General features: G+C 35.6%; 1 protein-coding gene across 1 annotated transcript in view; it reads left to right on the forward strand.

Moving 5' to 3' along the window:
- The first annotated feature begins 4,585 nt into the window (after window positions 1-4,585).
- The window catches only part of mmp17a (matrix metallopeptidase 17a), a 105,686-nt gene continuing 86,015 nt past the window's right edge, over window positions 4,586-24,256 (forward strand). Inside the window, exons 1-2 of the mRNA XM_028026244.1 lie at window positions 4,586-4,691; window positions 4,855-5,093. Of these exons, the coding sequence (XP_027882045.1) occupies window positions 4,944-5,093 (150 nt within the window). The 5' untranslated portion in view covers window positions 4,586-4,691; window positions 4,855-4,943. The remainder of the gene's footprint in view (window positions 4,692-4,854; window positions 5,094-24,256) is intronic.

Consider the following 24,256-nt stretch of genomic DNA (forward strand, 5'->3'; position numbering starts at 1 on the left):
CTGTATATAAGAATGGTAGTCAATAAATCTTGATCATCAAAGATTTTTGTTATGGAAAACGGTTCTGATAAAACTATAGTGTCTCAGTTTGAACAATAGTTCTGAACACAGAAGGGGGCAAAAGGTTAGCTAGATGAGTTGTGAAGAAGGTGAGAACAAAATTAAGCAGCTTTCGTTGTGCAACTGCAACAATGGGAACCAATTCTGGCAGATTGGCATTCAGACCATTTAGAGCAGTGATGTCAAACTGCAGTTCTCAAGGGCTGTTGTCCTACAACTTTTAGATGTGCCTCTGCTGCACCACATCTGAATAGAATAATTAGGTCCTTAGCAAGGCTCTGGAGAACTTATCTACACAAGGAGGAGGTAATTAAGCCATTTCATTCCAGTGTTTTGTACCTGTGGCACATCTAAAAACTGCAGGACAGCGGCTCTTGAGGACTGGAGTTTGACACCTGTGATTTAGAGCCTTTCAGGCTTTTCTAATAAATTAAAGACAAAACAAAACTTAAAGTTGCATATGGCATACATGGATTTTGATATTGCCCCCCCATCATCTGCAATGTTGTGTAGGTCCTGACTTTGACAAAGGCATTCTAACACAAGTTTAGTTGAAACCAGTGGTGTCCAAACTTTTTGTCTTTGGAGCCAACGTTACCAAGTGAATGTTCTCATGGACCCCAATTATATAATTTTTTTTACTACCAAAGACACAAAAATAGTTTCAGTGTTATTTTGTATATGTACCTGCTCAACAGTAAATTAAACTCACAATATTTTAATAGAACAGAGTTCTCTGCATTTTGTATCATTAAAAGAGTATATTTGACCTGTTAGAAGAAATGCAAAGTTCTACATTTTTTGCATCTATTGCTTTCTCTTTCTTTGTCTTGCAGGTTTGGGCCTCAGCTCATTCCTATAATATTCACTGGAACCTTAATGGCACCAGCTAGCTAGGCTCACAGGTAAAAAAAAAAAAACAACAAAGATTGATGTATTTAATAATTAGAAAGAAGCTTTAAATAGATAAACTGGGTAAAAACAGATTTTTTTATGTGGACGCTAGAGCCCACGCGATTGTTATGCAACTTCTTTTACAGTCCAGGCTGTGGTTGTGGTGCACAGAAGAAGAGCAGTAAATCATTAGTGACAGTGCAGTTAGGTTATGGATACTGTCGATCAAAGTAGATACAGAACGGTTAGGATGCTGGCATGGGCTGCCAATCTATGGACTTTATACAGAGGTGTGTGTATGCAGCTATATTGTTATTCAGGCCTAATGCTAAGTCACCTTGACACAGCAGCTAACAATGACTTCCCAAAAACAGATCATCTGTCTGTTTTTGGGAAGTCATTGTTAGTTGCAAAGTATATATATATATATATATATATATATTTATATTTATTTTTTTTTAAGGAAGGGGGGCTAAAAAAATCTGTTTTTTGTTTGTTTGTGTAACTTGCAGTGAATAGATTTTTGTGTGCAGATAATGTGTTATTATTAAGGTTTTCTTCAATTCTGTGAAGAAAACATAAAAAGTTGGAACTAAAAAGTTGTTGACCTGAGAACATTTTATGTGAGTGGAAAAAAGAGATTTATAATCTCAATGAGAAATATGCTGTTAAATAAAGGCTACAAAAAACAAGACAAAAAAATCAGATTGTCTGCATCACTGAGACAAAACATCTTGCTATGAAATATTAAATTCCCCACTGTCACTGTGAAGAGATTAAATTGTCCACTTTTGGTTTCTTCTTGAAGATGCGGTATTATCTATTTTCCAGCCATTTCTTTTTAGCACAATCAAGTAACTATGTTACCTTCAGTTGTTATAAAACTGCAACATACATCAAACAGCTGACACCTTAACATTTTCCTTGGTCTCTTTAAGAAGTTCCCGCTCTTTCCAAAACTCTGCCTTCAGCTCTTCATCACAAGCTTAATTTTTATGAGTGCTAGACTGAGAAGTAGTTTGTATAATAAGCTCTCAGACACGCAGTTCCTCCAGATGTTTGCTAATTGATGCTGCCGCTAGTCTGTTGGAGCTGAGTGGGTCCTCTGTGAAGCGGAGTCTTGGCTTGAGACGACAGTTCTAAGGTGGAGCTTTGAGTAATTACATGAAACTTTGTATGAGAAAACATTTAGGCACCCCTCAATGGCTGCCACGGGAGAAGGAAGATTCAACAATTACTCAAACATGCATGAAAGAACCAAAGCAAAACTCCCGGCATGTTTTTGATGTGGAAAAAAGTGTGAATAAAACTGTTACAAAGCCCTAGATCCATGATATGCAGAATAATTCTTGTTTGCACAAGGCTGATTGTGAACAGCCTTGAAACAAGCATTTCTTTAAATTATACGTCCTTGAGCAAAAATAATAAAATACAGAATATGCCACATGCTCTGCAGATTTTAGCCAACTCAGATCACATAGACCTTTATTTTAAGATCTTTAAAGAGACTGAGAGATACGCCAATTTTGTTTTGGCACAAGGGATGAGAGGTGCAAGCCTCAGCATATACTATGATTAAAATGTGCTTTTTAGACCATTAAAAAAGACATAATGCATTTCATGGCATCCCAAAATGTTGGCCTCCAAGACCAAATGTTTCCCTAATGTAATTATGCCACTACACCATTAGACTTGCCCAGGCTTGTATATTATATCCCATATGAAAAAAAAAAAACAACAACAAAAAAACACAAAACAAAGCAAAACAAAAAACTAACAGCAGGAGCACCTGTGATCAATCAGCAGTATAATTTCTGGCACTACCTCAGATCACATTAGTAGACCATTATAACAAAAAAGCCATTTCTTAATTAGCCTTTAGGACACTATCTTTTTTTAATCTCTGATGAATCATGATCAAAGTCAAAAGATATTAAATAATGGACCCCTCCAGCTGAATTTAAATTCTCCAACAGCTGTTGAAATCGACTCAGCAAAGTCACTGGTAAGTCAAAGGATGCTTGAGGAGAGATTTAAACTTCAAAATAAAAGCACACAGAAATCCAGTAATTTTGAAGGATGGTGTTGATTAACTGAGTAATTTTTCACTGGAGCAGAAAATCGTAAGGTCATAATGACTCGGGGGAATAAATACCAAGCCAACCAAACATGTTAATTTCAAATTTAAAGATAGTTTGTTCTTGCTACCTTGTTAATAGCAGCGGATTATTTCAAAACTTAAAATATGCTGTAAATTGTGTAGTTTTAGTTTACCTAGTGAAAATAAATAAATACATGTTTAAGCACAATGATTTTTGTTTACTAGAGTTCCTCTGTCAAACTTTGGACCAATGTTTTCAGGGTTTATGATGAAGTTCTTAGAAATGGTTTATTTCACCATGGAGCAAAAGATAATCAATCAATAAAAACATGACTAAATTTTCAACCTACCACACAGATTCTCTGTGACTAATAATTTAAGCATTTTCAATTATTATTGCCATACAATAATTTAAGTACTTTAGGATAAAAGTGATGTCTTAGTCAAAGTTTTTATTCATTTCTAAATCAAAAGATTACTTTGGAGGTTTTTGTGTCTCAACAATATTTGATCATTTCTGTATCAACATTTTCTATATTCAAAGTGGTCGAACCTCAGATGAACAGAGAATATTTGAAACCTAATTTGAGATTCATAAAATCTCTTTTCTCTTTGAGGCCACTTAAAAAGTTAGATTTAGTAGTGCCTCCCAGTGGGCCAGAGCCTCCAGACTCTTTTGACCATATGGATATTCCTCAAAAATAACTTTTTTAACTAAAAAAATGATATCTATAATGACAATTTATTTATTATGTATATGTATATGTATATGAATATGCATTGACAGACATACACATACAGTATATGTCAATGTTTGTCAAAGAAAAACAGAAATTGGTGCGCTTTCTTCTCCAAAGCGCATCAATTTAGAACACCCAACCTTGCATGACAGCATAAGATAATGCCCCAAAATGGACCCTGGATATCAGCAGTGAAAGTTTTTTAGATGTGCCTCATTTGATTGAGACCAGCATGAAAAATACAATATATAGAGCAACCAAATTTGGATTGAGTACAGTGTTAAAAGATGCCTCTGTCTGTCTATCTATCTGAATCAACTGTTATCTGTAGTTTTAGTTCTTATCATTTCTGATAAGTAGAATGGGCCCTGTCAGGGAAGTAAGTGCCTGTTTGAGGGAGCACGTGGTGACAGAAAGAAGCCACTATTCATGGAAAGACTTACACTGTTTCTTTTCCCGTCATCATCAAGTTTATAACATTGCATACAGAAATGCTCCTCACAACGTACCTACTACATTTTCTTTCCATTTATTGATTTCTGAAAATATTTGACAATATTTTCATAAATATAATCGACAATAAATTATTTTTGCTATGTCTGTGACATTTCCACAATACATAATTGTTATTTAGTCTATAGGTTTTTCTTCCATCAATATTTTTACTTTGGGATTTTCTTCCGGAATTTGATTGGGTAACTGCGCCTGGCTTGGGGGTCCTACTTGCGCGCGACATAACCTCGCGCAGCTGGCGGTGGCTGCTTGCATTTTTTTCCCTCACTTTGTGCTCGAGACTCTACAGCGGAGCGCAGAGCTCGCGCGTGTTGCCACAGGGATCTCAGCTCTGACGGACCTGGCACGAGACAGTTATTTTGTCTGTCACAGAAAATATTTAGGTGTTTATCGCAAGTTTTCTGCTTTATTTTCTGGTAACAAAGTGTTCTGTTTGCCTAAACTGTTTTACTGGCAGCGTGTTTCATGTGTTTTATGTGTTTGCGCTCAACAGTGAGGTAGACTTATACTCCCATAGTTTTCTTTTTTTTTTTTTTTTTTGTACAGTGTCTTTGGCTTGTGATTTATCCCGCGGATGGATGCAGCCGTCGGGGTGGACATTTGAGCCCAGCAGGATCAACCTGTCTTAGGGCATCATGAATTCTCTGGTTCTCCGCAAGTGGATGAGGAATATCTCCCACGAGATGCTGCTGCTGCTCCTGCTGCCGCTGGTGCCGGTTTGGTGTTTTCTGCCTCTGACCGGAGCGGCTCCTTCGCTGACGACCGAGCAGCTGGACATGGGGGTGGTAAGTTTTTGTCTTATTTCCTCTGCTTACTAATCAGAAAACGGCGGACTTAGAAGTTTCCCCTCATTCACAGTTTTTACATTAATCATTCTCACGTCAACCCGGCTGGTTTGATCCTCTTTCTTATTTTTTGAGGGCTGGGGGGAAGGGGGTCCTCTTGAACGTCCACTAAAAGCAAGTGCCGTCTTCTCCAAATACTTGCTCTGAATTTTAACACCGCTCTGCAGTCTAGTTCACAAAGCAGAGAGACGGTGTAGCATGCAGACGGCATGATTAAAAATAAGACCCTTATACTCCAAAGAACAATCAAGTCATGAAAATAGGCATCAAGTTGTCTTTGATAAATACATGCATTTGCCTCAGGGACTCCCACGTTTCATTTCCTTCTACAGATAGAAAAAAAATAATTAAAATGGTCCAGTGGACTGTACAGCAGTCTGTGAGAGAACTGAAAATTCACATAAATAAAGAGAGCACTATTGATTAGAGAAACAGGCAGCTGTTTGAGTTGTGACTTCATCTTGAAAGTGTGTCTGTTTTTCTGTTAAATATAGATTGCACTAGAACTCTTTATTGATTTTATAGGTTCTAATCGGTCTGTAAAATCAGTATTGGACCGGTCTATCATAATTTATCACATGTATGGTATACAATGTAGATGTAGACTCATTTGTTTGTGTTTTCCTTCCTATGTAAGGATTTGATGGAGAATGCATCAGATCTGAAATGAATCTGAGTATGCAAGACTTTCTTTGAAAATGAGTCAGTATATGCCTCGTAAAACTAGATTATCGTCAACATTTTCCTCCAACTAGATGCATTTTCTCCACTTTAATGTCTGACTTAAACTTTTCTCTCTCTCAACTATGCTTATTTCTATGAAGACATTTTTTACTTGACATTTCCTTGAAGCTTACTCTGTCTGATCCTACGCATCTTATATATTATATCTTTTTCCAAGTCATCACTTTTATCACACAATGATTTGAACCCAGCTACTTAGAAGGACATGTGAGGAAGTTATGTAATAGGAATACTAGTAATGAGCACAAACTGTACATCCAGCCAGCCTATTACCAACACATTATGATGGTATTTAATACCGAGAGGCTCTGCTGTTCTTGATGAAGAAAAAGCAGACACTGAGACATTATCTGATGCACTTTATCTCCAAACAAATTGTTTCCTGGCTTTCGAAAAGGTTAGTCTGGCCACATCTGATAATATTTTCACCAAGTGCAAACTGCATAGCTTTTGACGCAAACTACTAAAGCCTTGATTCAGGATGATGCATAAACTGAACAGTTTTCCCTCCCTTTCACTTTTACCTCTATGCTTTGTTTTACTCTCTGGTCCCAAAATGACTTTGTGGTTCTGCATCTGAACTTTGAGTCACACAAGCACTTTAGCTACTGAGAAACAAATATTAATTGGAACTTTTTAAAAACAACTTAAAAACAACTCATAAAAGTATGAGCCACATATTTATGTATGTATGAGGCTCACTCACATATGTGAGCCCCATACAAGTATGAGGGTCACATTAACCCTACCATGTGACCATCAAAGGGTTTTAGCATTTTTTCAAGCAAATAAACTCCTTAAAATGTCCCCCCTTTGATCTAATACCCTCAAATAAACTCTGGTGTTACCACTTGTAGCTATTTTGCAAATACATCTGTTTTTTGTGAAGGTTTTATAAGTGTGCTAGCCAATGTTGAGTCGAGTTTATTTGTGTAGCACGTTTCCAAAGGTAGTTCAAAGTACCTCACGATAAAAACATGAATATATATATATAATATAACTGTATCCCAAACTTTGAACAATTCACCAATCTATGTTCAGAGAATTGAGAGAGCAGGGCTCTTCCAACTGCTGTCCTCAACTGCTACTGTCCCGCAGAGCTTAAATACATTGCTGTTCCAACACAATTAAATCTGCATAACTTGATGATTCACTAAAGACAAAATTCAGTCCTTATATTCAGATATATTCAAGTAGGGATGCATCTAATATTAGCAGAAACATAGTACTTGCAATCTAAAGATTGCCCCTTTAGGGTTTGGCATATTTGCAAACTTAGCAAAACATAGAATGCCACCTAAAGCAGGAAAAAAAGAGAAAAACACAGTGACTTGCTGGAAGTACAGATATTAACAACTCTGGTGGTAGAAATCATCATCAATAGTAGTTTTGCTTTTCCAGTGAAAGACATAAAGTTGGTGGTTATAATGTGAGAAATTGCGAAAACATAAATTAGGACAATGAATACTTTTGCGTACTACTCAATGGAGTGTGTGAAATTATACTTAAGAGATCCTTTATTGTTTTTGTTGTATTAAAATGTATCTGTTTTCTCAGACACCAGAAAATTGTGTAAATAACTATACAGTTGTAGAGGAGGGTAAAGGCAGCAGGACAAGAAAACAGCAAAAGAGACCATTGGCTCATCTATATTCATGTTTTTGTAGTAAAATTAGCAGTTTATGTGTTTGTATGCTGGATAAAAGCAAGAGAGTGGGAGAAACTTCAAGAACAAGTGATAAACATTTTAGACAGGAAGTATTGTGAGCACACAAATACACATACTTGCCTGTGTGAATGCTCTTGACAATTATCTGTTATATGAACACATTCAGACAATTTTCAAGCTTTGGACTTGAGAGCTTTCCAGGAACTTCAAAGTCTGATCCATCTGATGCAAATGTCTGTGCTCTCTCACGCAGCTCCTCTGAAAAACATCTTGGAAATGTCATTTCTACACAGCTTGCTTGAAAACAGCCAAAGAATAATACTTGACGCAGCCGTCTTTGTCCTTTAATTGCTGTTGACTTAAGAGCATCAAGTACTAGCAGTTAGTAATGGTAAGTCTAGGACAAAGTTCTATTGAGAGTTGGATAAACAATGATAGACACACACAGCAGTGGCTGCAGATGAAAAGCTGTTACCATAGCAGAGAAAGTAGAAACTCTGGATGCATTTGTTGACCAAACTGTGCAAAACACTCAACTTCACTGCAGCTTCATGTCTGAAAGACTTCAGTCTTGATGTGGAATCTGTGCTTTGCTGAACGTTATTCCCCTGTAAATGCAAAAAAACATAAGGTAGTTGTTATGTTCGCATTTGTTCTACAGACTTGCGGAATATAAGCTTCAGGTGTGCATTTTATGGAACAGAAATGACACCTTCCTTCAATTTCCCTACTTTCCTCTTGAGGAACAAAAAGCAAAAACATGTTTTTATTGCTTTCTGTCACATAAAGATGGAACATTTGATATTTTCATAAGGTTTGCATCAACCATCAGTCTTGTGTGTGCCATTTTAAAAAGTTTTATACTTTGATAATTTTTTGCAGTTAAATAATTTATTATTATTATTTTTCCCATTTCCAGCTGTCAGCCGGGTATATGCTCTTTTCAACAAAGAGCCGCTGTATATATTTGAATAAAATATAGATGGTTTTTTTAGCCTATTTTTATAAAATGATTGTAACATTGTGACTTGAGGTGCATTGTACCACAATTGGTGCCAAAATAAAAAGAGAAATGTGCTGCAAAATTGTTTCAACTTTATAGACAACAGTTTGCATCGGTATATTTGTTGTTTACAGCACTTTTATAAGCAAATAAGTGGTTTGAAAAGCCTTAAAAATATAATTTATTTATTGTGGTAGCATAAGCTTGCAGTATTAGAAAATCTGATGTAAAATTTGTTTATTTTTGTAATACATAAAGGAATTTAAATGTTACTTTATAGTTTTCCCAAGCTCATCAGAGTGCCACAGACCAAATGTTTTTTATACCACATCTATGATAACTTGATGTCGGCTTATCTGCTTTGGACAGCTTCAGGTGACTTCTGATGAAAAAAGTAGATCAGGTACACTTTATCTACAAACAAAGACCAGCTTTTGAAACTGCTTGTTTTGAGTGGATGGAGTCAACCATTTTGCTGGCTAAATGCAACACACCCATCTCTGATGGAATGAATTGGTGAGGGTGCTGCTTGGACTGCTGGTTCTGATGAGATAGAGATTGTCTTGCTGGAAGAAAACATGTATTCCCATGAAACGCAGCCAGGCTGGATTTTTCACTGTGCCATACATTTGAGAAAAATAAATAAATAAATGGAAGCAGCTTAAAAAGTATCTGTGTTCTTCTGTGGTTCACCCTAGAAAGCAAAATACAGGAAACTCTTGAGCCCAGAAACAACAAAGACATGAAAGTGGCCTTCAGTTTTGTTGTTTTGAACCAAGCTTGGCCATTTCTTACATATAACCATGTTGGCTTGCTTGCAAGTCCAGGAGACATCTCATATTTCTATGCTTTGGGTGCTAGAAAATATTTGGGATGCAGTATCTTCTGTTAATAGAAGCCACAAAATGGAGTTCCTTTATAGATGTAAGAAACTGTGCTGTCTTTTTAGGGTCCATCTCTCACTGCGGAGGTCAGCAGGCTGCACAGTAAACTTCATTGCTGTGACCTTTTCACCATGATAAATAATTTTATGTTCATGGCTGACAGGCGCAAATAGGTGCTGATGGCACAAACTTTATTCTTGTTTTCTTAATTGTAAAGCTTGTTTTAAAGAATTAGTGTAAAATAGTCTCCTTCAGCAATAAAAACAAATGAAATGAAGTAAAAATTTGTCATTTTGACTGTTTATGGACACTTGGAAAAACTACATACCTTTTTAAAAAAACAATCAATGTATAAGAATTATTATTTTAATAACTTCTATTATGGTTTCAAATGGTGATTATTTTGATTGCCTACTAATTTGTCAATACTTTTCCAGTTAGTTGGTATGTCTGTTTTAATTTCACCTTGAAGCCCCTACGCTTCATATCAGTTCTAACAGTATTTCAATAAATAAGAAAATTTATACAAATACGTTTTCCCCTTCTTCAATCAGCTCTAATGTGAAATGCAAAGTAAAATCAATCTGAACAGGTTTATTCTAAATATCACTAAATATAGATTTTTTTTAATCCTAGAGTGTGATTAGTGAATCCTTTATTTTATTTGTAAAGGAATTAATTTAGTTGGCTTTCAGGCCACCTTGGATCAGCTTTAGCACAGCAGCTGCAAGAAGCCTGCTAAAATAGATTACTAAACAAGCCCTTTATGTTGTCTCACATAGAATGAAAGGTTTTGAAAGTTATTTGATTTAAGGGCTATACAACATGAAAGTATATTCTTGATTTGACTTGAATCTGACTGAAAATGAAGGCATTGCAGACTTTGATCCATTTTTGAGGAAAAGCGATGAGTCAAACTTGATATGATTTTTATTCATTTCAAAAAGTGCATCAGATACATGCTGTTAGTTAAAATATTCATAGACTGAAAATTCAGGGACTTTGTTGTGATGCATCTAATAAAATCGGAAGAAATTTTGATATTTTCAGTATATGATCTGCTAAATAATTCCTATTCAGTAAAACAAAATGCCAGATTCCAATCACTAAGTGATAAATTGATATTTTAGACTAATTTGTGTAGAACAACGCAGTTCAGGTTTGACCAATATTTAAAAATTTGAGCTAAGCTGAACAAAGATAAGTCAATTTCCTAAGATTCAGTATATGATATCCACAACAAAACCAGGAACAAATCTCCCCGGGGGTATTTTGAGATATTTTCAGATTCTGAAAGTGTGGATTCTAATCTTTCCAATGGTGTCAAACACAGTGAAAAAAAATTCACCTCTCCACAGCATGACATCTGAGACCCTTTTAAGCTTTGTTCTACTTTCAAGCATTTCAACATCTAAAGAAACTATCCATGGGAAAAAATACAAGGCTATGCAATACTTTGTAGCACATTTCAGTTAAAAAACAAAATTTCTGCGATTTTTCAACAGTAAAATATTTTTTTCTTGGTACTTGATGTGATTGATTACATTGACTGGTCATTATAGCCATACGTCACATTTATCAAAGTAATTCTACACCGAGGCGATTTTGGCTCAGGAGGTAGGAGTTCATCCTGTAACTGATGGATTACTCCAGAGGAATGATTAGAAAGTGAGCTGGTATGTAAAAGTAAAGATATATGTTTGTGAACGGCTGAATGTAGGATAAAGTGCTTTTGGGTCTTCTGGACTAGATAAAGTGCTACACAAGTACAGACAATTTACCATATGTCATCTAATTAAACTTTTTTGTTCCTTGTGAAAGACAGGAAGGAAATAGGAATATAGCTTACTTTATTATTTGTTGACCAGTGAGAATTGCCATCACTGTGGTGTCAGACTTGAATCTTCTTCACTGAAAGGTCTGTAAAGTGCAGAGATTTTCAGATCGAACACATAATTTTCTATTTACACTGGATATATGTTTGTGTGGATGTTTGCATACATGCCTGAGTGATGGATGGCCACTCTGAATGTGGAAACAACCACTAAACTGCATATAATTCACCTGGTGGCTATCGTTGCAACATCCAGTCCCATTAAGCTCTGCATTCTGCTCATATGTTGCTTTAGTATATATTGGTTTTGTCTATTTTGCAACCATGCATTAAGTTTTTTGGAGCTCACACACTTACTTCAGGACATCTCAGGAGTGTTCATTTTACAGCTGTGCAACAAGCTAGCTTTATCTATTAGTTATTTGCGATTTAATTTAAGCGCTTACGGGAATTACATCAGCTGAAATTGAATGTCCGCTGTGTTTTGTGCTCATCATATTATGTTTCTCTGGAGGAATATTATCTCTCCTGAAATGTAGCTGACAGCATCTCAGTGGAACTATCCGCTCACCACAAAGAGCTTTCCCTCCAAGAAGAGAGCATGAGCTGACCAGATTAGCAGCTGATAAATTTCTTTAATCACCGTATTTTCAGATGCATGGAGAGTCAAATTGATAGAATTACATCTGAGTAATGATTAGAAACAGGTGAGACGGTATGAAAAACTAAAGATTTGACAATGTGATTGTTGTTGGTGGGTGTTTGTCAGTTTATTTGGCTGAGAAGTTGTTTTTTTATGATTTAATAATAACATTTCATACATACAATTAACACAAAACCTATAAAAAAATAAAATTCATTAACTGATGGTTGTGACTTGCTTTGCTTCCTAAAAGGGGCATTTAAGCTGGCATCATTAGAGACCTGGTAGATTCTGATGCTTCAACAGTGCTCCCTTTACACTTTTTTTAGGTAATAAATTAATTTTAGCGAAACACTTTGCAAGCTCTGAAGGGTAGGGCGACCTTAAATCCTGTCAGCATACTTGGAGTTGCCTCAAGGACTCCATTGAGGCTACTGAGAAGTACTTTCTGTGTCTGTTTCCCATCATGTTGAGGTGTGGTTCAGTCTGCGTGCTTAAGAATGAGGAACTGGGTGGTAGTGAACTCAATAGAGCTAGATAGTGCAGGATTAATTCCCTCAGGCATCCCTGGGCAGTGACACTCATGTTTACATTCAATGTTATTGCTACCTAAGGGTTTATGGAAATTTATCTGATGGCAGTAACTTGAAATACCAAAAAAGAAGATCTTAGTGTAAATGTCTTAGCGAAAAATAAACTAGTTTATGCAAAAACTATTTGAATAATTCGCAGGACTCCTTCAATCTTAACCAAGACCCCACCATGAGGTCTTTGTAAAGTCTTGGTCAATACTTTTGCTTCCCATTCATGGACCAGGAAACATGAGTGTAGCCTTCCAGATTGTCTTCATTGCACAAAAAACTGCTGTGGTGAAACTGTGTTGGTTTCATTTGTCCTGGCTGCCACATGGAAAGTAGCAGTGGCAGTTTAAATATACCTTTGGACCTAATGCACCTGCATGCCTTGGTGATCAGACAATTTAAAATATTACTGGTGATGCTGGCTTTATCCCAACACTACAATTTAATCATGTCCACAATAAGCTGGCAGTCCTCCAGGAAATTTATTGCACTCTTTGCTCCAAGAGAAGAGGATTCTAAATAGATCTCACCAAGCAGCTACAATTAAAAATACAAGCCATGCTCAGGTCCCATGGTGAGAAACACACATACCTCCCAATTGTGCATGTAGGTTGAATACAAGAAGACTAAGGGGAGTTTTGAGATTTTTGGCTGCATCTCAAATACATATTTTTTTCAATGTTGTAAAAAGATGTCCATAAATGTTCACTGTTTTGAATTGACACACCATTGACTCCCCCCTGCCATTTGGAAAAATGTTAAAGATTTTTAAAATCTATGTACAGTATGTCCAAAAGGACACAAAATCCTATTAAAAGGGTGCAATTTTTCAAGCATAGCAACCACTTTTTCTGTGTTTCAAATTGTTCTTCCTAGACAAGTGAAGTCCAGATTTCCAAACTGCATAATTTTCCATTTAACCACATTAATGGCATTTTTAAAAAGCCTGTGCTTTTTAATGTTGTTTTCTAGAACATGCTGGTGTACTTACACCCTCACCCATCTCTCCCACACAGGAATAATTTAAGTTTCTGTTGACAGTATGTTTCTTCTTGCTCACATGGGTCTCAGGGAATGTTAGTAACCTCACCAATGAATACCAAAAGAAGGCCCATTTTCCACCTTGTCAAGCACTGATTATTTGGTGCTTGAAGTAAAAAAAAAAAGGAAATATAAGAAGTCAGCCTTGTGAATAGTGAAAAGTCTTTGTCAGTAAGCACCAGCAGGTCTTGCTAAATCCATTTCTCACTTTTGTTCTGCTGATAAATTTTATTATTCATAAAACGATTAACATCAAGAATCTGTAGCCACAGGATTTTCCTTCTGCTCTCCTGAGGCACTCAACGCCCGCCCTGACATCTTATCATGTCCTAATATTTGATATCCCATTGAAGATTATTATGCAAAAAAAAAAAAAAAGACTGAAGGAGCTTTAAATAATTAAAATCAATTAATTATTTTGCGGTGACTTTTTTGTCCCCCAATCTAAACGACTTTTTTATTTTTATATGAATGTTTCAATGTTTTTTAAAGAAAAAAAAACAGGGTCAATGAAAACCCATAATTCTCTTTGCAAATTAGTTTAATTATTAGTAGAACAGAGGAGCTTCTTGGATTAATATTTTAAATTGTCTTTTTCTCCAAAAATAAAGTTGTAGCTTCAAGTAGATCAGATTCATTTCCTTCATGCATCAATATTCAACCATCGAAGAAGCAGAAACCCGTGAGGTTTTAGCTAAGGGGAGAAACAGGGATGCCAGTATTTTTATTATTAATATTATTTCCATTCAGAACAGTAAAAATATGAATGTTTGAGCTGGCAACCAACAGATCTTCCACTTTCATCAGCATCTCATATTTCTAAAGGTTTTTAAGTTTTCTCATTCATTCTGTGTTTCCATTCTTTTATTTTGCTCTTGCATTTGCACATTGCACACTTTCCACCATGCTGCTTACTGTCAAATCATGATTCCTCTAATAGCACCCAGGAGTTCGGGGATAGAAAAAGCTGAAAGCAAAGACTAGACACCGATTTGTGCTCTGGAATAACTAGTCAAGGAAAGAAGGTATTATCTAAGTGGCAAGTGCCCAGCGGTGATCTTCAGGGGGAAAAGTCCTCCAAGTTTGTAGTGTGTCTCTGCTTCAACACAGCTGATTTAAATGGTATGTCACAAAGTCCTGCAGAGGCCTGCTATTGAAACATCATTTTATTCAGGTGTGTTGAATCAAGGGAAGAACGGAAACATGGAGAATCCCGGCCATTGAGGTCTGACTTTGGACACCACTAGGATTCCCTGAGGACAGTTTTATTACTTACAATAGTTTTAAAATGAATAAAAACCATCCAGTAATACATCATATGGTTATTGGCCGTATTTTTTGTTTCTGGTTCATTACTTCTCACGAAATGTAATTTTGTGACTTGGTCCATGCTTAAATAATCTGTCTTCTTTAATATGTCAGCTATAAACCTTGATTTAACTCAACCATTAAAATAAGTAGTTCTCAAAGTAATCTTAAGAAAAAGGCAGCTATACTTTATAGAAATTGCAAAAGACTGTAGAACAAATAATTTATCTGTATTTAAATGTATTTAAAGTTCAACAATTTTGTCAGTATAGAAAAAAAAGAAGGCTGAAAATTGTTATTGATGGGAATCCTTTATTATGAGTGCATCTTTCTTCATGGAGCCGTTTTGTGTTTTCTCCATGTAAATAGTCTGAAGATCAGCATCTCTTAAGGTTAACTGTGTTACATCCTCTCTTCATGAAATGCAACAAAAGTAATTCTACTTAAAAACTTGTTCAACTAGGGATTAGATGACCATCTGGAAATGAAATGCATTTTTTTGTGTGCGCCCATAAGTAGTCAAATAGTTATTTTATGAGGTAGTCACACATTTTTCAGTTTGACTTTTTATTTGCTGATTTGAGCTGATAAATGAAAATGTCCCCATTTAAATTAAAGTAATTGGGTGTATATGTGTTTGTAGGTTTTTTAGAAGAAACATGTTAGAACCAGGAACAGATGTTTTATCAATCAGACCTTTTGTATGTTGTTCACACCTCTTATCCTCATGAAAACAATATTTTCAGTGAGATTTTCATAAAGTGAAATGATAAAAAACACATTTATTGTTAGTTTCTGTGTACACCTGACAAACTGGCGCTTTGGCAAATCAATAATATTACATCCTATGCCGTGCCTGCTCACACTGCTTTTTGTATTGAGCTTTGCTACAAACCAGCACAACAATCAAAACTTTTTTTTAACCATTTTTTCAACATCTGACAAGATTCACCTGTACAATGTTGCAATCAAATTTTCCAGTTATGTTGGATATGTGCACCATTTGAGGTTTTTCTGGTCAATACTGAACTTTTTATATCCAACTTACCAGAACCAAATTTGACTGACTGATTTTTTCCAAATGACAAACCTGTTAGGTTTTTTACTACTTCACCTGTTTTTTATATTTTATTTATTTATTTATTTTTACCAGCTAGAGCCAATTACAATCTCTGCTTACTCATTTGGAACATTCACATTTGAATAATAAGTAGATTATGCATTTTGTCATCGGATTAATTGCATAGACTGTCACCACCTACTGGATCAACACAAATATTGTAATTTTGTGTTGATCCAGAAAATTGTTTTAAATTTCACCATCTCATCTGGATTATTTTGCTGATGACAAGGAGGAAAAAGTATGCCATTTTGTACCCTTTTTAAATACTTAAGGCCTTAAGAACAGTGGTGCTTCTAGGACAAAAGCATTCACACACAGCTCAAAGGTCCTATTTGCATAATTTGAAACATCAAGGTGGATGCAGATATGTTTAACGATGGATAAAAAAGAAGAAAATACATTATTTTTATCTTCATCCAAAGCTTGGATCCTTTTGATACTTTGAGCCGTTCCATTTTCATCAACCAGTTTGACCTCCCGTCTGTAGAAATGTATCATGGGACTCATATTCAGGACAAGGAGATTATTTCAGGAACAGTCACGTGGGATGTGATTTGGATCTCGAGGACGCAATATTTCTCCATAAAGATTGACAGGGAGCAATTGTTCAGCATGTCGCACACAGAAGACATTCTCAGCATTGCTGGAAGGAAGAGCAGACTACTTCAATCAGCGCACATCTAATCTGTCATCTATAGGCTGTGTTGAGCAGTAAAGTTTCCGAAAGGACATGCAGGTTCCTGAGAAGACTGTCAGTGTTATTGGGGAGTTCATGATATCCCCAGAAATCAATTCAAAATGGATTTCAAGGGCTCCAAAAGCACATGGTTGTCACTCTGTTGCATGGTGATGTTTTATTTATGTGTGGCACAGCAAGACTTTTGCAATTGGTGTGATTTTCTTTCAGCCAATGATTGCATCAAAACGCAGCTAAAATACAGCAGCATGTCCCTGCATCCTGAATTAACCGTCAGCTTTTCTCATGCTGACTTGGAGAAACAATAGAATAATTTTCTTAAACGAATCATCTGGATTTCACAAACGTGTCCACAAATTACTGTATATGGGTTTTGGCAGTATGAGATATGAGAAGCTGTTTGCTGTCATTGAGAACAGGATGTTTTTGGGGGGTGTAGTTGTAAACAACAGATGGATATGTTTACTAAATAAATAGACACATGAATCACTTAGATCTGCTTGTTAAAGGCGGCATGTTGTGAGAAGATTTTGTATATCAGTTTTTATCCGTGTTTGCGCAATGTATAGGTCATTCATACAACTGAGCTATATTTTGTGCAGTAGAGAACAGAGTGAATTTTAAGCTATATGCCCCTAAATAACTCCAGTAAAATTTTAATATTAGGATGGTAGAGTTAGATGAATTAATTTGATCAATTTTGTCTTCTTTCTAATTTTGTGCAATCACATAGAAATACAAATTGAAGCGGATGTATAGAAGATGCTAAAGAAAGATGCTATTTTATGAGTGAAATCCTATTTCACCCACTAGCTCTTCTCCGAATGAACAATTGCTGATAAGTGTCTGCAGGAACAGTGGAAAAAACCCATTGTGTTTAATTATAATTTTAAAAGAATAATCTGAATCTGCTTAAATTGGTTTCACCAGCTTGTACAAAAACCACGTATCAGTTACAAATTTCCTATGTCAAGTTGCAAGGTGAACATTTAGAGTATTCTGAGGGAAATAGCTTACAGTAAATTTCAGAAATATGTATTTATTGCAAGTAAGGAGCAAAGTGACCGCAAACACAGGGCAGTAGTAAAATCTCCCATGTTGATGGTTAAAGCTTCATAAATTGTTGCTGTGGATATGATTCTCTGTGATCTCTTTATGTTGCTGTATAATTGGAAACATGTATTGTAAGTTTTCAGACTCAAGGAAGTAATCACATTTTGGTCTGTCTAATTTAAATAACATAATTATTTTCAGTAATACAGCTACTTATTATTAGTTGTAATAACAAAGTTGCTGAAATGTTCAAAACAAAAATGTTTTCTTGCAAAATATGCATTTTAGTTACTATTTCAACATTTCTTTCAGTACCTTGTTGAAACACGTTTTACAGCAGTGGTTGTTTCCAGACATTTTAGGAAGGATCCTATAAACTCAGCACATCTTTCTTATGAAAGTTTCTCTCATCTTTTTGACAGAAACATTCATCTTTAACCAGATTGGATGGGGAGCATCAGTGCACAGCCCTTTTCAGATAATTTCAGAGATACTCTTCAGAGTTCAGGTTCAGACTCTAACTGGGTCACTCCAGGACTTTCTCAGAGTTTTATTTAGCCCCTTTGGTGTTTTCTTCTTCATGTGCTTCTGGTTGCTGTCTCATTAAAATGTGAACCTTAACCCTAGCCTAAGATGTTGGGAACTTTGGGGGGAAAAATCACAGGCTCTTTACAATTGCATACCCAAATGCTACAAAGGTTGATGTTGATGCTTTAAAACATCTCCATTAGATGAAAAAGCAGTTTGTGCAGGACATGAAGAAGAGTGCTGAAAATCAGGCATAGATTTCTAATTGTGTTTTATTTAGGCACTTCACTTGCCAAATTTAGAAATATAATCAATCTGAAAATAACAGCTTTACCAGGAGGACAGCTTTGGGCAATTAATGAAATGTAACATGAGTTTTAAAGAAAATGGGTGAAAAATTAAACAACACAATTTAAGACAATTCATAATAATCAAAGTAAATGGTCCAATTTACTAAAAATGACCTGGAAACTTCACATAATGATAATGTTGATGACAGATATACTATAATATTTGGGCAACACTCACATATGTTTCCATTTAAATACAGTAATGTAAATGTATTGATGGAGAACTAATTAGATCCATACCTCCTCTTAATTACTCCTGTCATTCACTCAAAAGAAAGCCAAGCTTCAAGGGTAAAGTTACTTACATGGCTGCTTTATCTGTGGAGATGCTATATGCTTTTCTTTCAGCCCTTGTAGCATAAAGAAAACACCCTCTCGGTGTACTATAACTTATTACTGTTATTTTTTCTGCCATTTCAAGTACAGAGTGTATGAAGAAAGCCTTCTTTCAAACACTCAGCTCTTATCATAATAGCCTGGAGACACAAGAGAAATGAAGAACCTTCTGTGGATTAGAAAGAAGTGTCTTGTTCTTGTGATCCCAATACTATGTCTCATCCAACCCTAGTGGCAATGTACAAGTTTACTCCTCAGTACAGCCTTCACAGTTGTAAATCTGTTACTGCATACAATTTAAAGCACCACAAACATACAGTGCCATGAAAAAGTATTTATCCTGATACAAATTTCTACAGTTTTTTGCTTTTTTGCCGCACCACAATGTCACTTATGATCCTGAGTAAATGCAAAAGTTGTCAAATGTTGACTTTGTTGAATAGTGGTGAAAAAGCTATCCAAACTCATCTGACCCTGAGGTTTAAAAAAATTATATTGAACAACACATCATCTAGTCTGAAGAAAATGAAGAAACAGAGTCATTTACACCTGTCAGTCTGGAAAGGGTTACATAGACCGTTTATCTGATGTTAATATTGCTTTTATGCAGAATAATTCATATTATGATGTAATTTTCCCTATTGCTTCGACGCTGTGAGACAAAACTAGAACACTTCCTTTTAGTTGGAATAAATGTCTAACAAAATTCCAGGCTCTTTATGACTCTTTATCAGCTGCAGTCGCCTGAGGGGTTGAGAGAACAAAAAGGACTTGGTCAGTGAATAAAATCAGTTAATTTTCTTTTAAACGACCCTGACAAACAATCCAGTTCATTAAATAGATCAAAACTAAAACATGTCTTTGAATGTGTTAACAAACAGCACATTCTTAGATTCACTTTTTGTTTTCAATTTAGCAAAAATCAGGTACAGAGCTACATATGATATAATGCGTAGATATTCTGCTAATATTTCGACACAAAAACACTACATCTGTCAAGGATCCTGCAGTGTGCTCATTTTTTTTTGCGCCTCTTGTTTTAGTGTTTTGCATTTAGAACTATTGGACTTTTCAAACACATGAATATTTTATGTCATGGAGCATCAAAGAAATTGCATAAATATGTTATACATGATTGACATTGCTGATGTTTTGACCATCAGACTTTGAGCACAACACTGTCATTGTGATTCATGATGTCTCCCGTCTATGTGGCAGTTGGTCTCCGTAGATTTTTCAAAAAGTTCAACTTCTGAGGAAAATGCACAGAGAAGTTCACAATTGATGAATCCCATTTTCCCAGTGTTTTCTGTGTCAGAATAGAAGAAGACAAAATTGTGAAAACAGTTGCCTTTTTTGCTGCAGCAGCCGTCTGTTGTTTTCATGTGAATTAATCAAGTAAATTGTTGTTCATGATGACATGGAGCTCAGTTGCAGCCGTTCTCAAGTTGGAGGCTGAAGATTTATTAAAATTTCTTTCTTGCTTGCTGTGTTTAGATGGCTGTAAGGGTCTGAATGAACAAGTTTTGTAACAAGAAAGTATGAAGCAGATGCAGACACTGGATAAAGTAACAGCAAGGTAATTATAGGCAGATGGAGACTGATTAGCCATCATTACTGCTGTAACCACAATAAACAATGTGGTTTTGATTTAAATGGTGAAAACGGTTTAATTAAAATGGTTAATCTGCACTTTAAGCCTCATTCTGTCTTTTCTTTCTAACTGCTGCAAGTACTTTGGGCTTGATTGGTTTTGGCAGAGGTGATAGATCCATGTAAACTGTTTGGATGAACATTGTCCGCTTCTTCTCTGCGTTTTTTCCAATGCTTACTGTAACTGGTTCATTTTAGGAAAACCCTAGATCAGCTCCATGTGGCCTTTCTATTTTCGGTGAGGTGAACCACCCTCCTCTTGTTATACACCACATAAAAGTTGTTTGTCTGTGCCAAAAGTGCCCATGTAATCATGGTTGCTTCAGGGGATTTACTCACTGCTAGTTGAAGTTAAAATAATCATACAAAACCTGCCAAACATCTTATACATGATTGATTTTATTCTTTGCCAGATTTTAAGATGTTCAAATGTCTAATCTAGGAATTTGGCTAATTTCATCCTTCCTGGAATTAGATTTATTCTGAAATAAATTCCTTTCTAATCAGCAGTGATGATAAAATGATTTGAGATGACAAGTAGTGACATAGTCTAACATAAATATAGCATCTGCTGTATTTGTGCTTACTTCAACATGACTTTTCAAGTGGGCAAGCTGTTGGGACCTTGCTGACATACACTGTTTACATTCACACTATTTTTGTCTCTGGCATACCACAGCAGTCTCCTCACAGTGTTTTTCAAACCAAGTTGTCTTGTTTTTCTTCCTTCAATCTTGGTTTCACTTTCTTCATGGTCTGCTGTGTGTTTGGCATTTGTTGATTGAGAGTTTTATCCCTGAATATTCCTTGTTGGCCCGCACATTTGGGATGGTCACCGACATCCGGATAGGAACCCACTGCATATTTATAGTTTTACACATACTACACTTGTCAGATGTTATATATCTAGTTAAATCTCACTACAAACAAGCAACACCAAAACAAGTTCTGAGATTTATGCAGCGTGAGAATTCAAGGGATTTTAATGGCCCCCTGCTGGATTGGGGTTCCTTAACGGCACCTTTGTTTACTTATGCCTTCAGGCGGCTCAGTTGGACTGATCCAAACAACTTTAAGACAGATACCGTTTGTCTACTTTCACCTCACCCTTCCTCTATTCTTAACTTAAGTTAATAGGTCATATGTATTAGTTACAGATGTTTACAAAAAACATTTTTAGAAAACATTATTTCTCTGTTCACATACATATTCACACTGTTATCTAAACTAGGATATATTCCATATATATCCTAGTTTTTAAACAACTGTCTTGCTGAGAGAGTTAGTAGATTGCATCTCATCTATTCTTAATTTGCTTCCTAATACTGATCCTAGATCAGTGAAAGGCAATAAAAAGGAAGAAACAACTTTCTTTTAAAAAGGAGAGATGGTGATTAGAGACAAGTTCAGGTAACTAACCTCATTTCATGGCTTAAATAAGATGAGAATCAAATTTATGAGCAGGCACCTTCTAAGTAATTAGTACATGTTATTTGTACATTGCAATCAACATTTTATCCACATACTTCCTAGATACTGGAAAATGTTCATATATTTAATTTTGACTTGTTTCCAGCTCCTCTTTTTATAATTATGTTTAACCAATGAGATACATAACAAAAAAAAGCAACAAGCATTAATTCACTGTCCGATTCACGTTACATAGACTTACACAGTTTATTTTTGTTTAAAGTTGTTCATTTTAGCAAATGCCAGGTAACTTCTTCAATGGTATCGGTATTATGTTTTTCAGTTAATAGTAACACTTAGAAAGTGTACATTCACATTCAGTTGTTCTGCTATTGTTTACTATTACAGCTGCAGTGTTTCCTTCCTTTAGTATGATGTGCTTCAATTCATCATAATCCTCCATCAGATGCTGCTCGCTTCGTGGGAAGTATGGTGCACACAGTTTACTATGCGATCTCATGGTCTATTGAAGAAATCTGTGGATGCACATTTACCTGAATTACTTAAGCCTGGCTTGACATAGTCACACCTCCTGAGCCGGTTTGTCAGGATGAATTGATCACATTATGCCAACCCTGGCTTTATTTCTCATCCCGGATTTCTGAAACAGCCCTCTGCTATAAGAAAGGGAACAAAAAGAAGAAGGAATACCCAGTTAATGACAGCAGTAACCTCTTATGTTTGCGTATGATTGGTTTGTGATAGGGAATAAGATAGAAGTATATGCTCCAAGTATATATTCTTGGAATTGAAAATTGTGCTGCTTTGTTATTTGTTTATCCTTTCTTTTCATTGAAAGAAAAGAAAGGTATTACATGCCTCTGGCCCAGCCGTCCCTAAGCAAAGGCAGAACTCTGCTTTACTTCACGGTCTGAAAATGGCTGCATTGGGGAAAAAAGTTTTTTTACATGGGGATATAAAAAAATCTGTTTCTTCTCTGCAGCGCAATGTATAATGCTTTTTATATCACTTATTTTTTTTCTGAGAAGTGATGGGCACTATTGGGTTTTGGCTGTGAGTTAGCATTTTTTTGTGCAAAAACATAAAAAAACAATCATAAGAGCTGAGAATAAAATGTAACATTTTAAATATGGGTTCTAAGCTTGGCACCTCACAGAAAAGACTGGTTGTATAATTACTAGTTATATTATCTCACATTTAACATATTTTGCCTTAATGAGACTATACAGATATACAGTAAGAACACAAACACATTCTACTAGTTTCAAATGTATTGGTCTCCGTTTAGGAGTGGACCATTGCATACTAGTGTTTTTCAAGACAAAAGGAATTAGCATCAAGTTATTGAGTAGTATTAGTATTAAACAATTCCTTGCTGTTGTGGTGGAAAATTGTATTACATTATACATTATTCTTATGACTTAATCTAGTTATAATTTCATCTTAAGTTTTTGTTTAAAGCTTATGAACTTTCACCACATGAACCTGTCTGAGTTACACCCCCAATGTTAGATGTTGGGGGTGTTGTCTGGCTCAGCTGCAAGTCTCTAGTGTTTATGATTCTTTGTGCTTGGCATAATAATTATGTGTTCTGACAGACTATGTCTGTCAGAGCTTTTACTCTGACCTCCACCTGGTATTAACAAACCTTACATACAAGCTTACATACACTGAATAAAAATACTGATCCATATTTTCTTGTCACTGTTTGAAGTTAAAACAGACTAAACCTGTTTTAGGTCAGTTGAAATTAATCATTAAAAATCACAAATGTATTGGTATTGATGTCGTTACTACCTTTCTGTGTTCAAATTGTTAATTTTTGCACTACACAATGCACTTGAAAGTGTTTAGAGGACCAATTCTTAAAAAAAAGAAAATAGCTAACATCAGCTAATACTGATGTTATTGATGATTTATCGTGCATCTTTAATTTTTAGCGAAATTGGAATTGGCTATGATTAGTGGAATTATATCAAAGCTATAGAAAAATCGGACGCAAATCACTAAAACAGAACTGTCTGTTGAAATTGGGTCCTTAGTGAAAATGTTTGTTTGTTGTCAGATACTCTGTAGGACTGATAGGGTTGCATGCCAGCCTAAAATTCCCCATCATCCATCTCTGATTTTAGATCTCATGAAAAGGTCCTAAAAACATCCAGACTCGTCTCTTTCTATACTCTAGCATAGAAAGCTGCTCTAGCAGCTATTGTTTAGCACACTTA

Source organism: Xiphophorus couchianus, chromosome 8 (assembly GCF_001444195.1).
Source record: "Xiphophorus couchianus chromosome 8, X_couchianus-1.0, whole genome shotgun sequence".
Classification (NCBI taxonomy): Eukaryota; Metazoa; Chordata; class Actinopteri; order Cyprinodontiformes; family Poeciliidae; genus Xiphophorus; species Xiphophorus couchianus.